Source organism: Patagioenas fasciata, chromosome 2 (genome assembly GCF_037038585.1).
Source record: "Patagioenas fasciata isolate bPatFas1 chromosome 2, bPatFas1.hap1, whole genome shotgun sequence".
NCBI classification, from domain to species: domain Eukaryota; kingdom Metazoa; phylum Chordata; class Aves; order Columbiformes; family Columbidae; genus Patagioenas; species Patagioenas fasciata.
Genome location: NC_092521.1, coordinates 15089429 through 15110163, shown reverse-complemented (window position 1 = coordinate 15110163; position 20735 = coordinate 15089429). Strand labels below are relative to the sequence as shown.

Genomic DNA, 20735 nt, shown 5'->3' with positions numbered 1-20735 from the left:
CCATGCAAGGACTGAGTGGAGTGTCTTTGTTTTTGTGTTTGGTAAAAGAAAAAAACAGGAGTAACTTTAGAAGATCATAAAATTTTAAATGGGTCTTAAAATTTGTTTAAACTACCTGCTAATTCAACAGATGAGAAAATTGTTTGCTTTTTTTTTTTTTTTTTGCAGTTCCTGGTCCTGCATTGGAGACCTTTGTAGGGGATGATATTAATACCATTCTCATTCTAAATCTCTTCAGCGGAACGGAGTACAGTGTTAAAGTATTTGCCTCATACTCAACAGGCTTCAGTGATGCCCTAACAGGCGTAGCCAAAACCTGTAAGAATGATTTCATGCTATTCAGATCTCTACAGGCTGTTTTTTGCTATAACTATGGCTTTGTGCAGCTCTCTGTATAAATTTTCACGTGGAAGACTTTCTCAGTTGTGTGCAAGTTTTTTTTTCCTGAAATGAAACTCTATTGTTTTTATCAGGCTTTAAGATAATCTGCTGCATGCTAGCAGGACAGGGATAATAAAGCAGATGCTATTATTTATCAGCCAAACATGTTTGTTTAGTAGTAGATATAAATCTCCTTAATGGAAAGTAGATTTAGCCTTTTTTGGTCTAGCTCCGTATATATAATAAGATTTAGTCTTTATATAGCTAAAGCTTACTTTTAAATTAGATTTTGACAGAAGTATTGCTGTTATAATGATATTTTTATACTTGTTTGTAGTAACTGAATTTTTACCAGTGTTCATTATTTAGTCTTAACTGAATTAAGTTCCTAACTTTTCATCAAAAGATTCACTTTTTTTTTTTTTCCTTCCTGTTTTGGATTTTATTGCCTTTTTTTTAAGTGGCTTTTGAATTTACTTGTTAAAAATAAATTGGGACAAGTGTTTCACTACAGTTCATTTGTAATTTTTTTCTTGTATGTCTTACTAGAGGTGTAAATTTGATTTTTGGGTATTTAATTTTCAGTGCACCTGGGTGTGACAAATTTGGATTCCTATCAAGTCCGCATGACGAGCCTCTGTGCTCAGTGGCAGCTTCACAGACATGCTACTGCATATAGGGTAGTTATAGAATCCCTTGTAGGTAAGTCACATCATTCAATATGTACCTACAGCCTAACCTAGAGAACTGAATTGCTTAAGTTAAGTAACTGTATGCAGTTTGACCTGTAGCCTGGCTCTTGAAATACTGGAAATGATGAATGAAAGAGAGTTGTGTTCACATGGAAAGTTTCAGGAGTAGAAGTAGCATTGCTGTCCTTTTATATCAAACAGATGTTGATAACTTGTCCTTTTTATTGGGGGGAGTCTTGTCTGTCAGCAGAAGATAAGTGATTATCCGAGCTTTTCACTGGTGTGAAGGACAGAAGGTGGATGAAGGATGAACTGAGTACATCTAGGATTGTAAATAAACCGTCAGTGACAGCTCTGTAGGACTAGGATGGACACAAGAGGCAGGTAGAAGGGCAGGGAAAACTCTGATTGAATCCAGATTGTGCTCACAGAGTCCAGTTTTGTCTATTCTCATTCTGTTGATCATTAATTATAGCTTGTAGTAATGTTACTCTTCTGCATAAACATGAGATGTTCTTGTATGGCAACATATGGTGTCTTGATGCTTTTAGCACTGACTGTGTAGAAGGTGAATTGCAGCCTTTTCCACCTCTATTATTCTCAGGTGTAGCCAGAAGAGGTTATGGAGAAGTCACTATTTGTGCAGACTGTTATCTCCTGTAGACATCAGTGATCTTTTGAATTATGACAAATTAGAAATTTTAATAACTTGAGAGGAGTTCAGTTAATAACATTTAATGGGATCTGACAAAGGTGTCATGAAAAATAATACTAATTCGGTTGCAAAATTAAAGATCTTTCTGTGGAATGGCAAATGGATGGTAATACTGTTTATTTGAAGTCCCAGAATATAGACAAGCTGTTCAGAAAACAAAGATCTTGGCTGGCACAAGACAGCACAGATTTTCTTCTCATCTGGGACCTAGCCAACATTCTGTTTTCATCATACAGAACTTCCAGAGTTGTTTTAACTGAGCCAAAAGAGCCTAAATGTGAGCAGAACGAGCAAAAGTGTGAACAATTGATTCTTATTAACGTCTGTCATGAAGAGTTTTGATTGTCAAATTAGGTGTGTGTCTCATTAAAGCAGTGATCAATTTTTCTTTTATACTAATGTAACACCTCCTGATCAGCATCAGGTGTTTTTTCCTTGGCAGTGAATGACATTTGGCATTTTTCGTGTATACTCTGTAGAGTATGAGATCAGTTGGTCGTGTTTCAGTTCTTTCTGCTACACCTTATGAATTGTGCTGATGATTTTCTTATTATTAAAAAATGCCTTATGCTATTTCCAGTACCTGGCTTTTTTCCATTGACAACATGTTTTCCAATTCAGAATTTATCAGAATCAATTTTAGAACACTGTAAATACTATTCCTTAACGAACTTGTTAAGTGGTTACTAGCAGAAGCTGGAATACAATACCTAGTTTAGTCTCTCTTGCAATTAGTAAGCACATTACAGCCTCTGAGAACCAGAGGCATGGACAAAGGATGCCGTAGAATTACAGAATGCAAGAATTCCTCATTAGACTCTGATAATTTAGGACTTCATCCAGAGCCCATTGATGACAGTGTTAGTGTTTTTCATTAACTTCAGTGCATGGGGTGAAATTCATCTTTTTTTCCTGCAGATGTCTGACACATTCCTCAGCTCCTACTTAATAGGAAGGATGAAATGTTACAGAGACCTCTACACAGAGGTGAACTTCCAGAAATAAGGCAGCATGTAGTTTATTAACTCATGTCAACAGCTTGCCCTTCATCTGCTGTCATGTCCCCTTCTTATTTCAGACTTAAATTACATGATTCAGTAAAACAATAAAGAAATGTTTTAATGGTCTCTTTTACAATTCCAGACGGGAAAAAGCGAGAAGTACATCTTGGTGGAGGGACACCTAGACATTGTTTCTTTGAGCTGATGCCTGGAACTGAATATAAAATCAGTGTTCATACCCAGCTTCAGGAGATAGAGGGCCCTGCTGTCAGCATCATGGAGACAACATGTGAGTAAAATAGATCAGAGTTCAGCCAGCAGCGATAATAATGCCTGATTGCTCCTTGTGTTTTGCCCTTTGCCCACAGATGTGCTGTTCCTATGCAGTTTCCTTCAGCTGAGTTTTTAATTTTTAAACTACATTGTGACTCCTCCACAGAGGTGCAGGATTCTGACACCGCTGCTGTGTGTCACTTGTGAAGTCACATTCACCAACTGTACTGCACTTCTTCAGGGGCATGAAACAGGGAGGATGGTTTTAGCTTTCATCATAAAAAGTCCCACTAGGGGATACTCTGAAAATCTATGACTTCGGGGAAAAAAATAAATCCAGAAAAATGAAGCAAACAGAGAAAGTTTTCTATCCTGCAGCTCTTGTTATTTAGTAAAATTGTAAAATCTCAGCACTGCCTGAATAATTTACAGTTAAACAGGACCTTGATACCAAATCTATTAATACTTATGTATTTTTAAATAACTAAACAAACCTATCTTTTCATTATTATTCTCAATAACACACACACAAAAAACCAAGCCCTCAGAAAACCTCACATCTGTTTATGAAGGCAAGATCCTCCTCTAAATACTGCAAAACAAAACACAGGATGAAAAAAATGAATATTTTAATAATCTCTTTCTTTCTTAGAGCCCATTTTCTCAGTGATACCCTTCTTCTCATACTATATTACTATACACCACAATGCTCTTCAGAGTAGGCAGTGTTTATAATCTTCCTCTTTAGGTGAACACTCCCACACTTACGGTTTCACACAGGAAGAACTTGCACAGGTGCATGACTCTGCTTCTCAGTTGTCCAGGACACCTTCTCAGAGCAGTGAGGAACAAGCCGAGCTCTTTGGAAGAATGGATTTTGTGTGCTCTGCAGTTTTGGGAGTTAAGAGACATAAGGAAGAACACACCTTGGCCTACATATCCATTTGAGAAAGATGATTTATGATGCAGACAAATGACTGTGTCACCTCAGAAGATGACACTCTTCAGGGTGACCTGTAGGTCTCTGGTGCTCAGAGAGCAGCCTTTCAAGTCCCCTTACTGCAGAGGTGACCCTTTCTAAATGAATCCAATCCTGCTCTCTCTGTGGCCATGGAGGTCCCGGGCCCTAGTTTATTGTAGGTATTTCAGAGTCTTGACCTTTTCTCTTGTTGAAACCAGTGTTGAAGGCCCACATCTGCTGCAGAGGGAATCAGCTCGGATGTGGACATGAGGCTTGTCGTGAATCCTGTTGTCACTAGCCTTTCCCAAAGATAGGTGCCTTTTCTGGAGTTGTCGTATCTAACTCTATCCATTGTTTATAAATGTAACTTAGATATTCTAGTAAATAACAAGTATAGTCTTGAAAGAATGATGTTCTGTCATCTGTGGCTTCGTATGTGCATTTCATTGAAAAGAATTGGAGAAAACGTCCTTGAATGAAAGCGTAACTTTTCCTCATATGCAGTTGTGGAAGTCAATGTCTGTGTATGTTATCTCTCAGAATTCAACCAAGACTATATTGAAAGGCACTAAACAGAGCTCTTGCATTCAGCAAAGCTGTCAATCAGTTATCATGTATTCAGCTAGGTTTCTGGGAGACAGTCACTTCAAAGCTTATTTTCAGGAATAGGATGAGACAATTTTTGGAAACTCCGTATTGTAAGCTTAGTAGAAGTTGCTCCAGGCAGGTCCTGTCGAGTTGTGGTCAAAAACGCATTTCTAGCTGGAAGCATAATAAGGTCTCCCACAGAATTTAGGGAAATCTTCATCAGGGCAGGCTGTGATCTGCTTGGAATGAGGGCACTGGCTTGCTTTTGCACAGTGTCTTTGTATTTTGTACTAATACCTTTGTATTAGTACAAAGAGACTAAGGACTGGTTGTGGTCAGAAAGGAACCTGATGCTAACCTTTTACAAAATGAATTATGGATTTAGGTCAAGAATAGGGAAACCCAAAAACAGGCAGTTCCAGTAGTGGTTCAGTTGTATCATTGTATCAGTCCCACTGAAATGCAGCCATTAATTGCTGTGTAATAGTATTATCCTTTTTCAAGTGATCAGTACAGGAGGATGTTACATGCACATGCTCACATACTTTTCTCTCCATTTACATAACTAATTGATTACAGATAGTGAACTTTAAATGTGGAAATGAGTGGAAAATGCTGTGTTTAATATAAATAAAATATATAGGGATTTAAAACATTTTTTAAACATTCCTTCCTTTTATTCTTCAGTACCATTTCCAACTCAACCACCAACAACACCTTCAACACCACCTCCGCCACCGACAATCCCTCCTGCGAAAGAGGGTAAGTGCTGCCTGTGTGGGTTTATAATAATTTTAAGGTGTGTTTTTCTGCTTCTGACACTATTTTAGAAGTGTGGAGATCAGATTTCAAAATGCATTTGCTACAGCAACACTGTTAAGGCAGCTGGCTTAAATTTAATGAGCTAAAAATCTGACATCATTATTGTATTGTTGAAATGTGCAGAAAGGAGGGTTGATAAGTGTGAGATTTTGTTTTTTCAGAACTCCTAAACCATACATATTTTGCACCTGAAACAGGCGTCTGAGGGTGATTGAACTTCTAAAGCAGCATGTTTTTTAAAAATATGTCTACTTTAGTTGATGAGAAGAGTGTTGGCCACATTCGGTCTCTTCTCTCTTTAAATACAGACTTCCTTCTGTTCATCGTTTGAACACGTAGTGTTTTGTACAGAGTCTCATAAGTATTTCTGTGAGGGGAGCATTATTGTTGGAGACTGAGGGTCAAATCCTTCAACTTGCAGTCAGTGGGGAAAACTGACCTACTGAGAATTTAGTTTGTAAGTACAGAAAAAAAAAGACCTTGTGTATCTGCTTTAGAACTGCATAGCAACAGACTTTCTTAAAATCTAAGGAGTAATCAACAGAAAACAAGAAATACAGGTATGCAACTTCCTGTCCCATTCTCTGGATTTAGATGAACATTCTTCTTCAAGATGAGATATGTTGAAAAACATCGCTTTGCCTTGAGACTGTTTATTTCTGACCCCCAGCAATAGACTTGGGTTCCATAGGGCGTTGAAGGTTCCAGGTTCCCGTGAAAGAGTGAGCAGCCTGTGTGAGCAGATGTACAGCTCTGCTGGCCGTTTTGCACAAGAACATGCTAGAATAAGATGAGATGGGGGAAACCTGTGTTGCTTCTGAGAAGTGCAGTTAAAGGGGTGAGCACTGGGCACTACAGAGCTTAGGGTAACTTTTTGAATGGACAGTTTCCCACTGGGAACCTCCACAGTCGAGATTCTCTCGTCTTCCTTACTGTGTCATGCTAGGAGTCTGGGATTGTGTAAGTTCCTGTGTGACTTTACTTAACAACCTAAATAATAATGAAAATGTTTAGTGAGATTTTAAAGAACTGTTATAGCCTTGACGCGTAACTTGCGATAGGATCTGCCAGTGCAGAGCGTGCACACCTTGCAGAGCAAAGCTGGTTCTGCACCTGCACTGAAGTCAATGCCAGCAGGTCTGTTTGCTAAAGCATTCTAAACTAACATTAAACAAGGACTTTTCATGACAGTTGGATTTTCTTAAGTGATTTATGAGATTTCATGAGGAGGTTTCATTACTCTAATTCCGAAATACTTTCTTCTCTTTCTCAGTGTGCAAAGCTGCCAAAGCTGACCTAGCATTCCTGGTGGATGGGTCATGGAGTATTGGAGATGACAATTTCAATAAAATAATTAGCTTTCTGTATAGCACCGTTGGAGCTTTGGATAAAATTGGTCCTGATGGAACACAGGTAATCAATATGTACAGAGGTGGAGGGCATATGAACTTGACAGGGTATTTTAGACTAACACCAGAAGTGAAATGAATCAAAAAGTAATTGACACCATTTCACAGTTCTTTTGAAAACATAAACTGGTTTAGGACAGCATTTTTTTCAATATCTTCTTTTCTACACACCATATAGTGAAATTCATTATATGAATTTTGCTAGCATGAAGGCTAAGTATAATTTCAGTCACCTCTAAATCATTCTAATTAGATTTAAGTTGCATTAATGTTTTCAGTATTGGTACTCACTGTGGTAAAAATGATATTGCTAAGGAAAATTAAAGATTTGTTTGTTTAAAATCACATGGTCTACAGACTCTACAGTGCTTGAAATAAAATATATTTGCAAATATCATTCTCCCTATGTATTTGTTTAGAGAGGTGCTTGGATCTGCTCCATAAAATATTGGCAGATATATTCATGTTTGAAGTGTTACCTATATAATATGCAATTTGGGATAGCATTGAAAATTATTTCAAACTTGTCCAAACCCTGAAAAATGCTGAGTTTTTACTGTTTCTTCCTATTCAGTATTTTCCCAGAAACTTGTGCTTCAGAACCTTATGCACAAGCTTAAGCTTAAGCATGTAAATAGCTCCTCTTAAATCAGGGATGCCACTTACAGAATATGAAGTTCAATGTATGTTTTGTGAGTTGTAGGGATTCAGTGTATCATATTGAAATACAGGCTCTGGATTCATGTAGCAGCATATTTGGGAGAGGCAATATTTCAGAATATGTTCTTACATCTTTCTCTTACTTGCTTCAGTATTACTCCCTAACTTAGGTTACTTATGTCCAGCTATTAATTTGTGGAGACTGAATGAAGTCCCTGAGTATGAGTAACTGTACACATGTGAGCAGCTGTAACAAGGATTTTGCTTTTGAGCTCAACTGAGAGTGCTTTTGCCAAAGTGGGTTTTACTTTTCTCATCCTGTTTGCTGCAAAACGAAACCAGAAAGTGATTCCAGCCAAGGCTGCAGAGAGTAAAATTAAACTTTCTTTAGTGAAAGCTGCTTAAAAAGAAAAAAAAAAAAAAAGTGTGGCTTCAATTTAAAGATGAAGCGAAGTTACAAGATAAAACCTTGTTTTAAATACGCTGATTCGCTTACTTTTGGTCATACACTGGATGGTGCTTTAGTAATGAACATGTCTTCTGCGTGCACAGGTGGCCATAATTCAATTCAGTGACGATCCCAGAACAGAATTTAAATTGAATGCATACAAAACAAAAGAGACTCTTCTTGAAGCTATTCAGCAAATAGCCTACAAAGGAGGAAATACAAAAACAGGTGAGAAAGATCACGATTATGATGCAGATTTTCTCCCTGCTACCCTCTGTGCAGCATTTCTTTCCCATATGCCAAGTGATTTAATATATCACTGCAACACCAGTGAGAACATGGTATCTGCACACTGGAGGTGGAAGGTTGGGCTTTGAAGTTAGAAAGTTTTTGTAATCTGCAGTTTACAGCCTTCACCACCTACTGCTGGGTGTTCACCCCCCGGGGCAACAGTGAGGTCGAGGATCAGGGAGGAGGGGAGAGAGGCAGGGAGGCAGAAGGGAATGACTGGGGAGTAATATGAAATCAGCTCAGCAAGTGGAAAAATAGGAGGGGAGAGAAGGTGGGAGGGAGCTTGCAGAGCATGTATGGAAACAGTGGACAGAGTGGAGGAGCTGTTAGGTTACAAGCCAGGACAGGTCAGCCTCAGTGGTATTTTTAAGACTGCACTGTCTGTTAACTGAAAGTAGTTACATTTTAATTAATCCCTTAAGATAGCTCTCTGAGATGAAGACATTAAAGCTGAGTACTGGAAGGGTTAAAATCTGTTTTAATTAGAAACCATATGTTTTATTATTGTCAGGCTGCACAGAAATTTATTTCAGCTGTTGCATTGTATCCAGTCTCAGCAGTATCAAAATAACACATTTTCCATTTATTCAAGAAAATGCTACAATGGTACTTCTAGTTGTTACCTGGACTGTGCCGTACAATCCAGTAAGGGAAGATTTTGTTATCTCTAAATTGCACAGAATATGCATTCTCACACGTCATGCTCTTGAATTTTACCTTCTGGATTGAAGAAATGGATGACTAAAGCCATCAAAATGTAAAGATTAAGGTCAAAATGAAACTTTGCTGAATTTCTATTTTAATAACTACAGAATGCACCAATTTACAGACTGGTGAGGACCCAAAAGCTCTGCCTGACATCCATTTATAGTTAGGTGCTCAGCTTTCTTCAGTCTCATGATAAGTATTCAGGTCTTAAATCATAGCTCTGAGTAGACAACTTTGAGACAGAGAATGTGGAGATATCTCCTTTGATGTTTACCATATGACATGAGAAGCCAATAGAAATTGGATTTATGTCACAGCGAAAGTATGTTGTCTATTTTTTCTGTTCTAGGCAAAGCCATTAAACATGCAAGAGAAGTCTTGTTTACTGGGGAGGCAGGCATGAGAAGGGGCATTCCAAAGGTTTTGGTTGTCATTACTGATGGGCGATCACAGGACGATGTGAACAAGGTCTCCAGAGAAATGCAACTAGATGGTAAAATGTGTAGTTTTAAGAACTATTCATATTTTCCTTTTTCTTTTTAATTGTGACTACCTAAATGTGAGCATGATATAAGGGTAACTTTTACTTTAGGAAGATTTTCTGGAATCCTGGAAAAAAACAGACAGCAAATGCTGAGAAACTCAGAATATCACTACGATGTGGTTTGACTGTGGAATTTTTTTGTGATTAACGTTATTACTTTTCATTTTGGCGGCAGTGCTAAAATCACGTACTAGCCAACGGAATTGCTCCCATGATGAAGAATTTAGGGGACATGATCCTGAGACCGTCATCTATGAAGTGTAGTGTTGTGGTTACCAGCAAGCTGAATGGTTTTGTTTTCTGTACAAGAGGTGTCTGATGCTGAGGTTTTTATCAAAACCCAAGGGGCCAGTGTATCACATGGAATAAAACTAAAGGGTGAAAGAAAAAAGCCATCATCCTTCTAATGTGAGGAGATCTAAGAAGAAATTACATTTTTGCTTTTTTTATATGCCTTTAGACTTTGGCAGCTATAAATTTCCCAGTGAATATTACTGATTCCTGAAAGGCAGAGCAATCGTTGAGTTCAGGGCCTTCATAAATAAAATCATATCGCAAAATAGGAGAGTGTATTGAAGAAAACCTCATATTTATTATTAAATTTGAGTCTATGTCTTAGATGAACAAAAAACATTCAACTGTCATGTAAGACTTGCAGTCACCTTATTAACTATTAGACTGGCAACAGCCTCTAGAGGAGACGGCATGTTGTGGGACTTCGGTTGCAGACCCAAGGGATGTCTCACCTTGGCCAAGTGACTTCGTCTCTGTCGTTCCCTATTGTGCCTGCTGTGTGCTCAGGCTGCAGATAGATTGGAGCTGGTGCTGACTTGCATCTGTGATAGAGACCGGCGCAAAGAGGTGCTGATCTTGAATGAGACTTGAAGGTGTTGTTAAATTATAATTAAAACAAAGTTTTGTTCTGCTAAAAGCTCCACAGAAAGTGAGGAATGTCCCTCGGCCTCATTCGAACTTAAACACAATATTGCTTGACTGGAGTAAATTTGGGACTGAACCATGCAAGAACAGTATATTTGTTAACAATATTCAGCCTGATTTAGACAGGTTTTTTCTTTTTTATGGAATGGAAAATGTTGAAAAACTTTTAGCTAGTTTGCTATTCTTCCAACATATAGGGTACAATTCCCCTTTCATTTAAACCTTTGAAGTCAGGCTCAAATTTTGAACTATACTTGTGCCGAATATAAAGAAGATACTCAACTACTGCGGTTAAGTTGCTGATGAAATGAGAATGCATTTATTTCAGTGCTCACTCGTGAGGAGGCGGCGGCTTGAAAACGGATTAATATATGGCACAGACCAAAAACTGTAGAAGACCTACAGGAAATTAATTTTGATGTTTTTTATTTCTGATATACTTGATACATTGATGTTTTTGTGTGTAATATAGTACAGCATTAAATTAGAAAAGCATTTAAACATATTCTAAAACTTTAAACTACTGAGTAGTCCTATATATCTTCAAGAAAACACTTAAGCATTAACTTTAACTGATTAAGCATAAATAGCCAAAATAAATAGCTTACAGAGAATGTATTACCTTTTAAATTACATGCATGAATTTTCTCTTGTTATAGGATATTAATAAAATTTCCATCTTTGTACTTAATCAGGAAAGCAACCAGTGCAAATACAGTCGTGTTCATATTATATTTCCACTCTCTAAATGAATGACTCATAAGAGCGTTCTTTTTTGTTTTACAGGTTTCAGCTTTTTTGCTATTGGAGTAGCTGATGCTGACTATTCAGAGTTAGTTAATATTGGCAGCAAGCCCAGTGAAAGACATGTCTTCTTTGTGGATGACTTTGATGCCTTTACAAAAATTGAAGATGAGCTGATCACTTTTGTTTGTGAAACCGCATCAGCAAGTTAGCCATTTAATCTTACACTTACTTCTAGAATAATAAGTGCTAAATACTTGGGGGGGGGTGTGTTCTATTATTTTTCTATTTAGAGGTATTCTCAATCTTTTAAACATAATTTATTGCAGATATTATAACTCATGCTATTTCCATAAAAGATTAAGGAAATGAAGGCCTTATGACTTCAAAATAATTAATGGTTGTTTGCTGTAAATCCAGAATACACCCATTGGTTGTCAAAAAGTTATTTCAGGTTTGAAACATTGTTAATGGTTCAGAATTTAGTCATAAAAGGTTAATTGTATTTTATTTTCTAGGTTACTTTAACCACCTCTAAGAGTAGAGTTAGCTACATCCATTATTACTCAAAGCACATGGTTAATTTGGTGGATTTGATGGATGGACTGTTCAGTTGATGAGGAATTGGCTGGATGGTTGCATCCACAGGGTAGTGGTCAACAGCTCAATCTCCAGGTGGAGATCAGTGATAAGTGGTGTCCCTCAGGGGTATCTGTACTGGGACCAGTACTATTTCATCTTCATCAATGGCAAACAGTGGGATTGAGTGCACCCTCAGCACATTTGCAGATGACACCAAGCTGAGCGGTGTAGCTGACATGTCTGAGGGATCAGAAACTATCCAGAGGGACCTGCACAACCTTTCTCAACCCTTCTCAGTGGGCCCCTGTGAACGCCATCAGGTTCAGCAAGACCAAGTGCAAAGTCCTGCGGGTCGAGGCAACTCGTGGTACAGGCTGTGAGATGAAGGGATTGAGAGCAGGCCAGCAGAGGAGGACTTAGGGGTTCTGGTGAATGAAAAATTGGACAAGAGCCATTTTCTGGGCTGCATCAAAAGGAGCATGACCAGGAGGTTGAGGGAGGTGATTCTGCCCCTCTACTCCACTCTGGCAAGATCCCATCTGGAGTCCTGTGTCCAGCTCTGGAACTCTCAGTACAGGAAAGACATGGACCTGTTGGAGAGGGGTCAGAGGGGGCCACCAAGATGATCAGAGGGCTGGAACAGCTCTGCTGTGAGGACAGGCTGAGAGACATGTGTGTTCAGAGGAGGGGAGGGGAGGGGAGGGGAGGGGAGGGGAGGGGAGGGGAGGGGAGGGGAGGGGAGGGGAGGGGAGGGGAGGGGAGGGGAGGGGAGGGGAGGGGAGGGGAGGCTCTGGGGAGGCCTTATTGTGGCCTTTCAGTACTTAAAAGTAATTGAACTTGAGACAGAGTTGGGCTGGAGAAGGTCACAAATAGAGAATTGGGGAGCACTTGGTTAAAACCCAGTATAAAACATACTTTTTTTTTTACGCAGCAGGCAGTGAATTTGTTGCCACAAGAGGTTGTGAAGGCAGGTTCATAGAAGGATAAGACAAAGTAATAGACAACAAATCCATAAAAGGATATATATTGGAGAAACAGGGATGTACACATTAACTTTTTTGCCACAACCCCTGTAGAACCTGAGGAGCTATAACAGAATGGAGTAAAAAGTGGCCAAGTTTGCATGCCCTTCCTAAACGCCGTCTCTTTTTGCCACTGTTGGGGATAGAGTAGAGCTTAGTAGATCGTTGTTCTGACCCAGTAGGACATCTCTTGTATTCTTAAATATTTTTTTTCTTCTTTTCCAGCGTGCCCATTGGTAGTTAAAGATGGCAACAATTTTGCAGGTACAGAATTTTTGTGTTCATTATTGTTCCTGATTTATGTAATAATTTTCATTACCTGATTTTTCACAATATTGGGCAATAAATTTCCCTATATGCTAGAAACTGTTAAACACATGGTGATATGAAACTGTTTGATGCAACTGACTTTGTCCTTTTTTAGTGTTTTTGATGTGGTATTAATTTAAATTAATAGAATATATATTTTGATGCCTTCCAGGATTTAAAATGATGGAAATGTTTGGATTGGTGGAAAAGGAGTTTTCAGCTGTGGAAGGGGTATCAATGGAACCTGGTACATTTAATGTTTACCCATGTTACAGACTGCACAAGGATGCCCTGGTATCCCAGCCTACCAAGTATGTATTGACATGTAAATATTCATAAAACACATTAAGAAAATTGTCCAGTGCAGGCAATTATTCTTTTCAAGGACTAGTAATTTCATGTTGGAAGAGCAGAGACACTTTTGTATATCGACATTATACTAATGAACAGGAAGACTGTTTGGTGTCCTGAGTCCTCAATCAGTTTCATTCAAAAATAGCAGTTATAGGTAAAAGTAGGTGAACCCACTGGCTGTTCTGGGTTTTCCACATGAGCCAAATTCAGGCTGGTGCCAGTTTAGCACCTAGCAATTTCATGCAGGCGTATGTCTGGGCAGATTCGAGTATGTAGAATTATACTTTGTGGAAGGTTCTTCTGCAATGTGGGTTGAAGGCTCATAGAGTGCCGAATATCTCAAGGGAAGTGATGGAAACTCTCAATTTCTTCTATGAACAGCGTGTATGTTGTGTTTAGTTCCGCCCAGTCCAGTCTGCCACTTTATATTAACTGGCACCAGAATAAAGCAGTGGCCCTACTGGGTTAAACATGGGAAGGTGTAACGAAAAGTATTCTTTAGCTGAGATAAAGAAGAAAGAAAAACAATGGGAAATTAATTTCAAGGTTTATATTATATCTCGTCTTAGTCTTCTTGTGTGATTATCCTGTTGCGTCCCAGTTGGAGCTAAACTTCTTGGAGCTGCTTCACATTCTCTGTGCTTAATTTCCTCCTGGATCTAGATGGACTGGAATTTCCAGGGATTAGCATTTCTCACTTATTTTTTCCTTTCTGCTTCTTTTTAATCGGAACTGCTGCATTTATATGCTCTTCTCTAGCTGCCACCCCAGCCCAATCTTACTGCTTCGTTAGGCTTTCACTCCCTTTCATGGTTCAGAGAATACCTTTCTCTTGATGATCTACAGGTATGTCTGAATAGTATCACTTGTTTTTGTCATCTCATCAGTGCACCGAGTGTCATTAATGTTATTCTTTTTGAGTTCTGCATCCCCAAACCTCATGTTTCCCCCAACCTGCCTATTGAATTTTCTTTCATTTGTGCTCGGTACAATGGGCACGCTGTAAAGCTTTGTTCATCTGTTGAGTTCCCTCTGTCTTGTCTCTATGGAAATGCACAGTGTAACATCATGTTTGATCATCTACAGATCACTGTGCAAAATATATTGATTATATGTTGCATTTAACTCCTTTTCCAGCGTGATTCATATCTATACATCTTATATGTGCTAGAAACACTTTATAAGGAAAATACCATATTTGGGGAAAAGAAATTGATTAAATAACCTCTTTAGACATCTTTCAGATCACCCTTTGTTATGATTTTAAGGAATCAAGCTAAGTAACATTTTCAAAATGTAGTCAGTAATTTCAGACATTTGTCCAAATTTCCAAATTTGGGATTTGACAATGAAAGGTTAAATTAAATGGAAAGTACTAAATAACAAATTTCAGGAAATGGCATAAAATAACATACTACTTTTATATCATAAACTTCCTCTCTCTTCTGCAAAACATCTGGGAGAACAGATTGTATTTCTGTATGTGTGTTCTGTTTTGACTTCACTTTCTGATAGTTGGCTTTGAAATGTATAAACTACATTCCCTGTTATTCCTAATTTTTATCTGTTTGTGACGGTTTAATGACAAAGAACCTGTCTATTGAGATGGGTCTTTCAAGCAGTTTCTATTTTCATTGTCTGTTAAACCAGACAATAGCAAAGGTCTTGCAAGTGGCTACTATTTTTAAAAGCTTTTAATATAATTAATTAACTTCAAAGTGACCTCTGATTTGATCTTCAAATTAAAAAAAAATAATTGAGGGCAGTTTTATAAATTTCAAGGAAAAAGATAACTTCTCCTTTCTCCATAAATATTCTTTTGGTAGCTATCAAGTTAAGTAGATTTTGCAGATGTTTCTTCGTATCACTTCCCAGTCTTGATTTCCGAGGAAATATACAGAGTAATAGAAAGTGTGTTAACTGAGCATCTGGTGAAAAAATCACCAGATTTAATGTTTGTTTCAGTTTAAAAGACATTATTTCTCTTACAGGTATTTGCATCCTGAAGGTCTCCCTTCTGATTACACCATTACGTTTCTCTTTCGCATCCTTCCTGACACACCTCAGGAGCCATTTGCTCTTTGGGAGATTTTAAATGAAAAATATGAACCACTGGTTGGAGTTATTTTAGATAGTATGTATTATGTATTTTGTATTTTATCAGTGATTTTTTTCTTTAACTGTATGAATAACTCATTCTGTGTCTAGATTTATTATTGCCAATGTTTTAATTTGCTGCCAGACAACTCCCCAGATCTGGAAGGTGATAGTCTCCAATGGATGGTTTTTAGATTTAGTTTAACTGAGTTTAATTTGGAGTTAGAGTCAAATTATGAATATGCTGCTCTAAACTGGGAACAGTGATACTGAAATCCAAAGAGCTGTACTAGAGGTAAATTGATATAAGGGAGCTACTCATTTGCTTTTAAAATTCCCACTGCTCTGAATCTGGTTCTAACAGAATCTGTTTGATGTATGGCAGCGATGCAGACAGTACAGCACGAGGAGAGGCAATGCAATCTGGTGGGTAGCAACTCAGAGCTAGAGACATGAACTCTCGATGACTCCCTTCATTGCTACTTGATTTGTCTTCCACAACTGTAAAGCAGGGATTATAATTCAGAAGGATTTGATATTTACTGTTGAAAAGATCTAGATACCATGACAGCTGTTCTTTAAGCTGCCAATTTTAAAAGAGATATATTAGTACTTATCTTTCTATCTGTCTTTCCTATGATTTTTTAGATATGTCGTATTGAAATAGGTGAGAATTAGACATTTAGCTAGCTTGAGGATCCATGCCTCCTTTCCTTGTCCAGGTCTCCCAGAGAATTAGTGGGAGAGTAGGTAGATGTGGGTGAGGCAAACTCCCAGTTGTTGGCCCATCCTTCTTCTCAAACCAGGGAAGAGCATTTCTCTGAGAGAACTTGTTACTTCTAGGTCAGTAAATCACTTAAGAATATGTTTTACTAACATTTGATCTGACATCTCTGATCATCTTTGTTAAACACAAAAGTGACCTTTTCAAATAATGTACAAGGCCTTTTCTTCCTTGAACACAGAGCCTTTATTTTTATTCTCACACAGATGGTGGTAAAACTCTGACTTTTTTTAACTACGACTACAAAGGAGATTTTCAAACTGTGACTTTTGAAGGTCCTGAAATAAGGAAGATATTTTATGGGAGTTTTCATAAGGTTAGTAATGGTAATAGGAAAAAAAACCCAACACTCTGAATACAGGTTTTGGAGCTTTTCATGTTTTGGAATCTTCTGTCATGTGGTCAGCTACTATCAAAATAAATGTATTTTACATATTCAGAATCATCTATCAAGCTTTCTTAAGTTTCTTTGCAATATTGAATTAACATTAAAAAATACTAATTTTTCTAATGAAGCTGATGTGATTGGTTTTAATCTCATGCTTTGTGCTTGTATTATAGAGTCAATTGAAAATACTTGCCATCAAAAGTACTTTAGAAATAAATTTACTTTTCCTTTTAAGGTTTGGATTGGAAACGTCACTCAAAAGGAGAAGAAAAGGTCCAGCAAAAAGAATTATCGTTCTTTTGACCAGAGTTGTTATTTTTAGACATATTTTAAGGGCTATACCATGTCGAACTTCTCTTGGCTGTTAGAGAACTTGTAACATTCTTTCTGAAGGCAGATGAAGTAGTGCTGGGATTATAGCACATATTTGTTGTAGAGAGACATTGAGGGTATTTACAGAGCTTAACTTTTCTATGCTTCGTTTTTAATCAGTGGAGTGAGAAAGGGAAGGCAGGTCAGAGCTGGGGTCTGATTCTGACTCTTTTAAGTTGTGCTTTGGAGGAATATATGAGATTTAACCAGATTCTCCTCTTAAGCATTTTTCTGCATTTTTAAATGATGATCCTTGCTGTACTTGTGTTTGAAAGGCACAGGAGACCAAATTTACAGCCAATTTTCAGTTATTGAGTTCTAGCTGAGCCCATAGCAAAGCAGCTACAGGAGTTCATCCTGGCGTTCTCTCCTACGCCTTGAGCTCTGATCTCCATGTAGTGGCCTGGTATCGAGCAGATACTGCATTTCTACCAGGTCTTCATCTGGTCTACCCCCAGAAAAATTGTTCTTTCCTTTGCTTAACTGAGGGTTTGTACATGGCAGGACAGTTGTGGGTAGGATTGTCCTCTCTGCGATGGACAACAGAGTGCGAGGCAAGGCAGAAGGAAGTAACTTTGCTGCTGTGCTCTGCTTTTCTGTGCTGCGTTAGATGTGGCTTGATTTTTTCGGTATAAAAACTTTACTATGAAAGGTCTTACTGTGTGGTTAATGTGTAATTTGGAGGCTAAATTTTACTGCTTAGTTTTGGCTTTTGCAACTGGATGTAAAGGATGGATTGGTGAAAAACATACAAGGGCCAGGAATTATCACTGACCATATAAATCAAGGATTCTTTGCAATCTGGGTGGTATATGAACATTGGGATAAATTATTTTCTTAATGAATAAATTATGCAAGGTGCCTACTAGTATGCAAATGTTCTATAAGCAGTAAAATAAACTAAATCCATGAAACAGATTAGAATCATAGAATAATTCAAGTTGGAAGTGACCTCTAGAGGTCATTTAGATTATTTTCTATGGTTTATTCTCAGTTTCATTAGCAAACATGGAGTTAGGCGCTCATTTCAAAAAATGCCCCCATTTTCCCAGGAGATTAGTGTATCCTACATGTTTTTTTTGTGTTGTTAAAGCATCTTTTCTTTTGCTTAGTTGCATGTTGTTATCAGCAAGACTACAGCCAAAATAATTATTGACTGCAAGCAAGTGAGTGAGAAGACCATTAATGCAGCAGGGAATATTAGTTCTGATGGCATAGAGGTGCTGGGGAGGATGGTCAGATCCCGAGGACCAAGAGACAACTCTGCACCAGTGAGTAGAACAATTCTTTAAACTATTTAAATTATCCTAAAAACAAGTGTTTGGAATCTTTGCAGTTTGTTTTAAATTAAAGTAGAGTGAACTCATATTTGAAACAGTTCATTAAATAACTGAAGTGGTTTGAAACGGATGGCTCCCCAAAAACCCTGCCTTAGTATATCTAGTTCTTTTATAACATAAAATATTTTAAATGTGAAAGATCCTCCCCAAGTTTAAGTGCTCTCTCATTCCTCCAAAATTATTCTCCTAGAAGCAGTAATTGATCTTTCTGTTTGCACAGCAACCTATGGGAGTCTTTCCATTTGGCTTCAGATGGCATTAAGAACGTTTGTTTGGGTTTTTCAGGTGTATTTAGTTGTTGGGGAAGAACCAACTGTCTGGTGATGATCTCAGGAAGGCTTCTTTTCCATGCAGTACTATTTGCTGATTTTCTTTGAACTTTCTTGACCCTAGAATGAGGTTAGCAGGGAATGTGAACCTTGAACCCGAGGCTTGATTTGAATAGGAATGAGGTTTCAAAAATGCATTTACTTGTTACTGTAGGGAAGTACTCTTGTTTAGGAAAAAATAAGCCCTCAGCATATATCTCTGTGTACAAAAAAGAGCCTTTAGGCCTCAGACTTATGGGTAATAATTATATGAAGCCTGTAAAGACAATTACACAGAGAAACCTTTGTAGTCACATTTCAATAGAAACAGAAAAAGGCAAACTTAGGAAATCTTGGAATTAGAGAAGGCTTTGTAGAGATCTGGAAAGAAATGGTGTCTTTTGTTAGAACCCAGGAATCTTTAAAAGATAAGTCAGACGGCCCACTCACTGAAAAATTTGGTTTTGTTCAAATGAACTGTAAAACTGACGTAAGACTACAAATGTGTAGCTACGGATGAAAATTCTTTACTCCATAGTACTGTTTAGCTGCCTTCAAATGTTACCACATAGACCAAATTACAAGCAGGTCAAGAAAGCACCCAAATACCATTCTTTAAAGTCTCCATTCTGCACATTTTATTCATATTGAGCAGAACTGGTGTGAATAGTCACATTTAAGGCATGAACGAGTTGGTTTCCTCTGCTCCAAAAATTAGAGGACATCAAAGGAAACTGATAGGAGGCAGGAAAGACGTTCTTCTCAAAACAGGTGGCAGATCAGTGCAGCTCCTTACCATAGAATTTTGTGGGTCCTAAATAGTTATATAGCTTGTAGAGAAGGGAATAAAAGGGAAATATTGGTTGTTAACAAATCTGAGGCAGGAAACCCCTGATGTGAAAGTCATTGGAAGCTTGTAGACCAAGACAGAATTTTAACTTAGGCCCTTGGGCTCCATTAGATATCACTTGTGCCACTGTTGCAAATAGAATTCTGGGATTTAGTTCATTCCAGTATCTCCACAGTTTTAAGAGGTGTTCATGAAGGCATACATACGACAAAATTTTGGTTTTGTAAAACGTTCTGAAAATCGTTTTGAATTTATATGAAAATTGGTGTTTATTGATAGTTCTGAATAGGTCTTTTTTTCCCAGCTCTATTTTCATGAAATGCTTTAATCTTGGTTTTAGAGATGCTAATTACATAAAATAAAAGCAGGCAGGCAGTTATTCTGGAATAAAACTGGATGTTTTGTTCTGACTGTATTCACGTGGAACAGTTTAACATTGTCAGAATGTTTTTTTGTTGTGGGTTTTGGTTGGTTGATTGGTTGTTTTGTTGTGGTTTTTTTGTTTGTTTGGTTGGTTGGTTTGGTTTGGTTTGGTTTGGTTTTTTTGTTTTTTAATAGAAATTAATCCAGTGCAATCAACTGAATTTTGCAAAACATTTCCTTTTTGAAGGAATATATTTGCGTCAGTGTTTTTTCCCATCAATGCGTGTGGTGTGCAACAGTTCAATGAACACACAGAGATAGGACAAAAAGGGGATTAGGCTAAAGATATCTTTTAACATCCTTTGGTAGTGCAGTGTCTCTGGATTGGGCATTCCAGCCAGCTAGAGCAATAAAACCTGACTGTGACATGCAACAAGTAATGTTCTTTATTCCTTCGGTGGGATTTAATGAAAAGTCCAGCTTTAAAACACAGTTTGTTTACAGTGCACAAACCTTCTCTTTATTTATTTTTTTTTTAATATATTTGTTTACCCTGTGTATATATACTGTTAAAAAAAAGTAATATGTGATGTGGTCTGCTCTTGAGAAATCTTTCCAGAACTGTAGCCTGTTCAGACTTTTCTCTCTTACTGGTTCTGCTTGCAGGCCTGAATATTTAGAAAGCAAAATCACTATGAATACAGAGAATGATGAACAAATGTTTAACAGTAGCAAAGAAATCTTTGTTTGGTTATTTAGTTTGAGACAAAGCAACCCACATAATATTTTA

At 37.7% G+C, this 20735-nt stretch overlaps 1 protein-coding gene across 8 annotated transcripts in view; it reads left to right on the top strand.

Moving 5' to 3' along the window:
• COL14A1 (collagen type XIV alpha 1 chain) overlaps positions 1 to 20735 on the top strand; it is a 125950-nt gene that overhangs the window by 70936 nt on the left and 34279 nt on the right. For all 8 annotated transcript variants that reach the window (XR_011737348.1, XM_071803834.1, XM_071803833.1 and 5 more), the window contains 13 exons: positions 169 to 318; positions 967 to 1083; positions 2932 to 3078; positions 5299 to 5373; positions 6707 to 6846; positions 8055 to 8178; positions 9299 to 9442; positions 11219 to 11383; positions 13006 to 13044; positions 13262 to 13400; positions 15435 to 15577; positions 16531 to 16640; positions 18197 to 18355. Coding sequence is in view for 7 of the 8 variants with exons in the window: in XM_071803834.1 (XP_071659935.1) it covers positions 169 to 318; positions 967 to 1083; positions 2932 to 3078; positions 5299 to 5373; positions 6707 to 6846; positions 8055 to 8178; positions 9299 to 9442; positions 11219 to 11383; positions 13006 to 13044; positions 13262 to 13400; positions 15435 to 15577; positions 16531 to 16640; positions 18197 to 18355 (1652 nt within the window). In the remaining variant the exon portion in view is untranslated. The remainder of the gene's footprint in view (positions 1 to 168; positions 319 to 966; positions 1084 to 2931; positions 3079 to 5298; positions 5374 to 6706; positions 6847 to 8054; positions 8179 to 9298; positions 9443 to 11218; positions 11384 to 13005; positions 13045 to 13261; positions 13401 to 15434; positions 15578 to 16530; positions 16641 to 18196; positions 18356 to 20735) is intronic.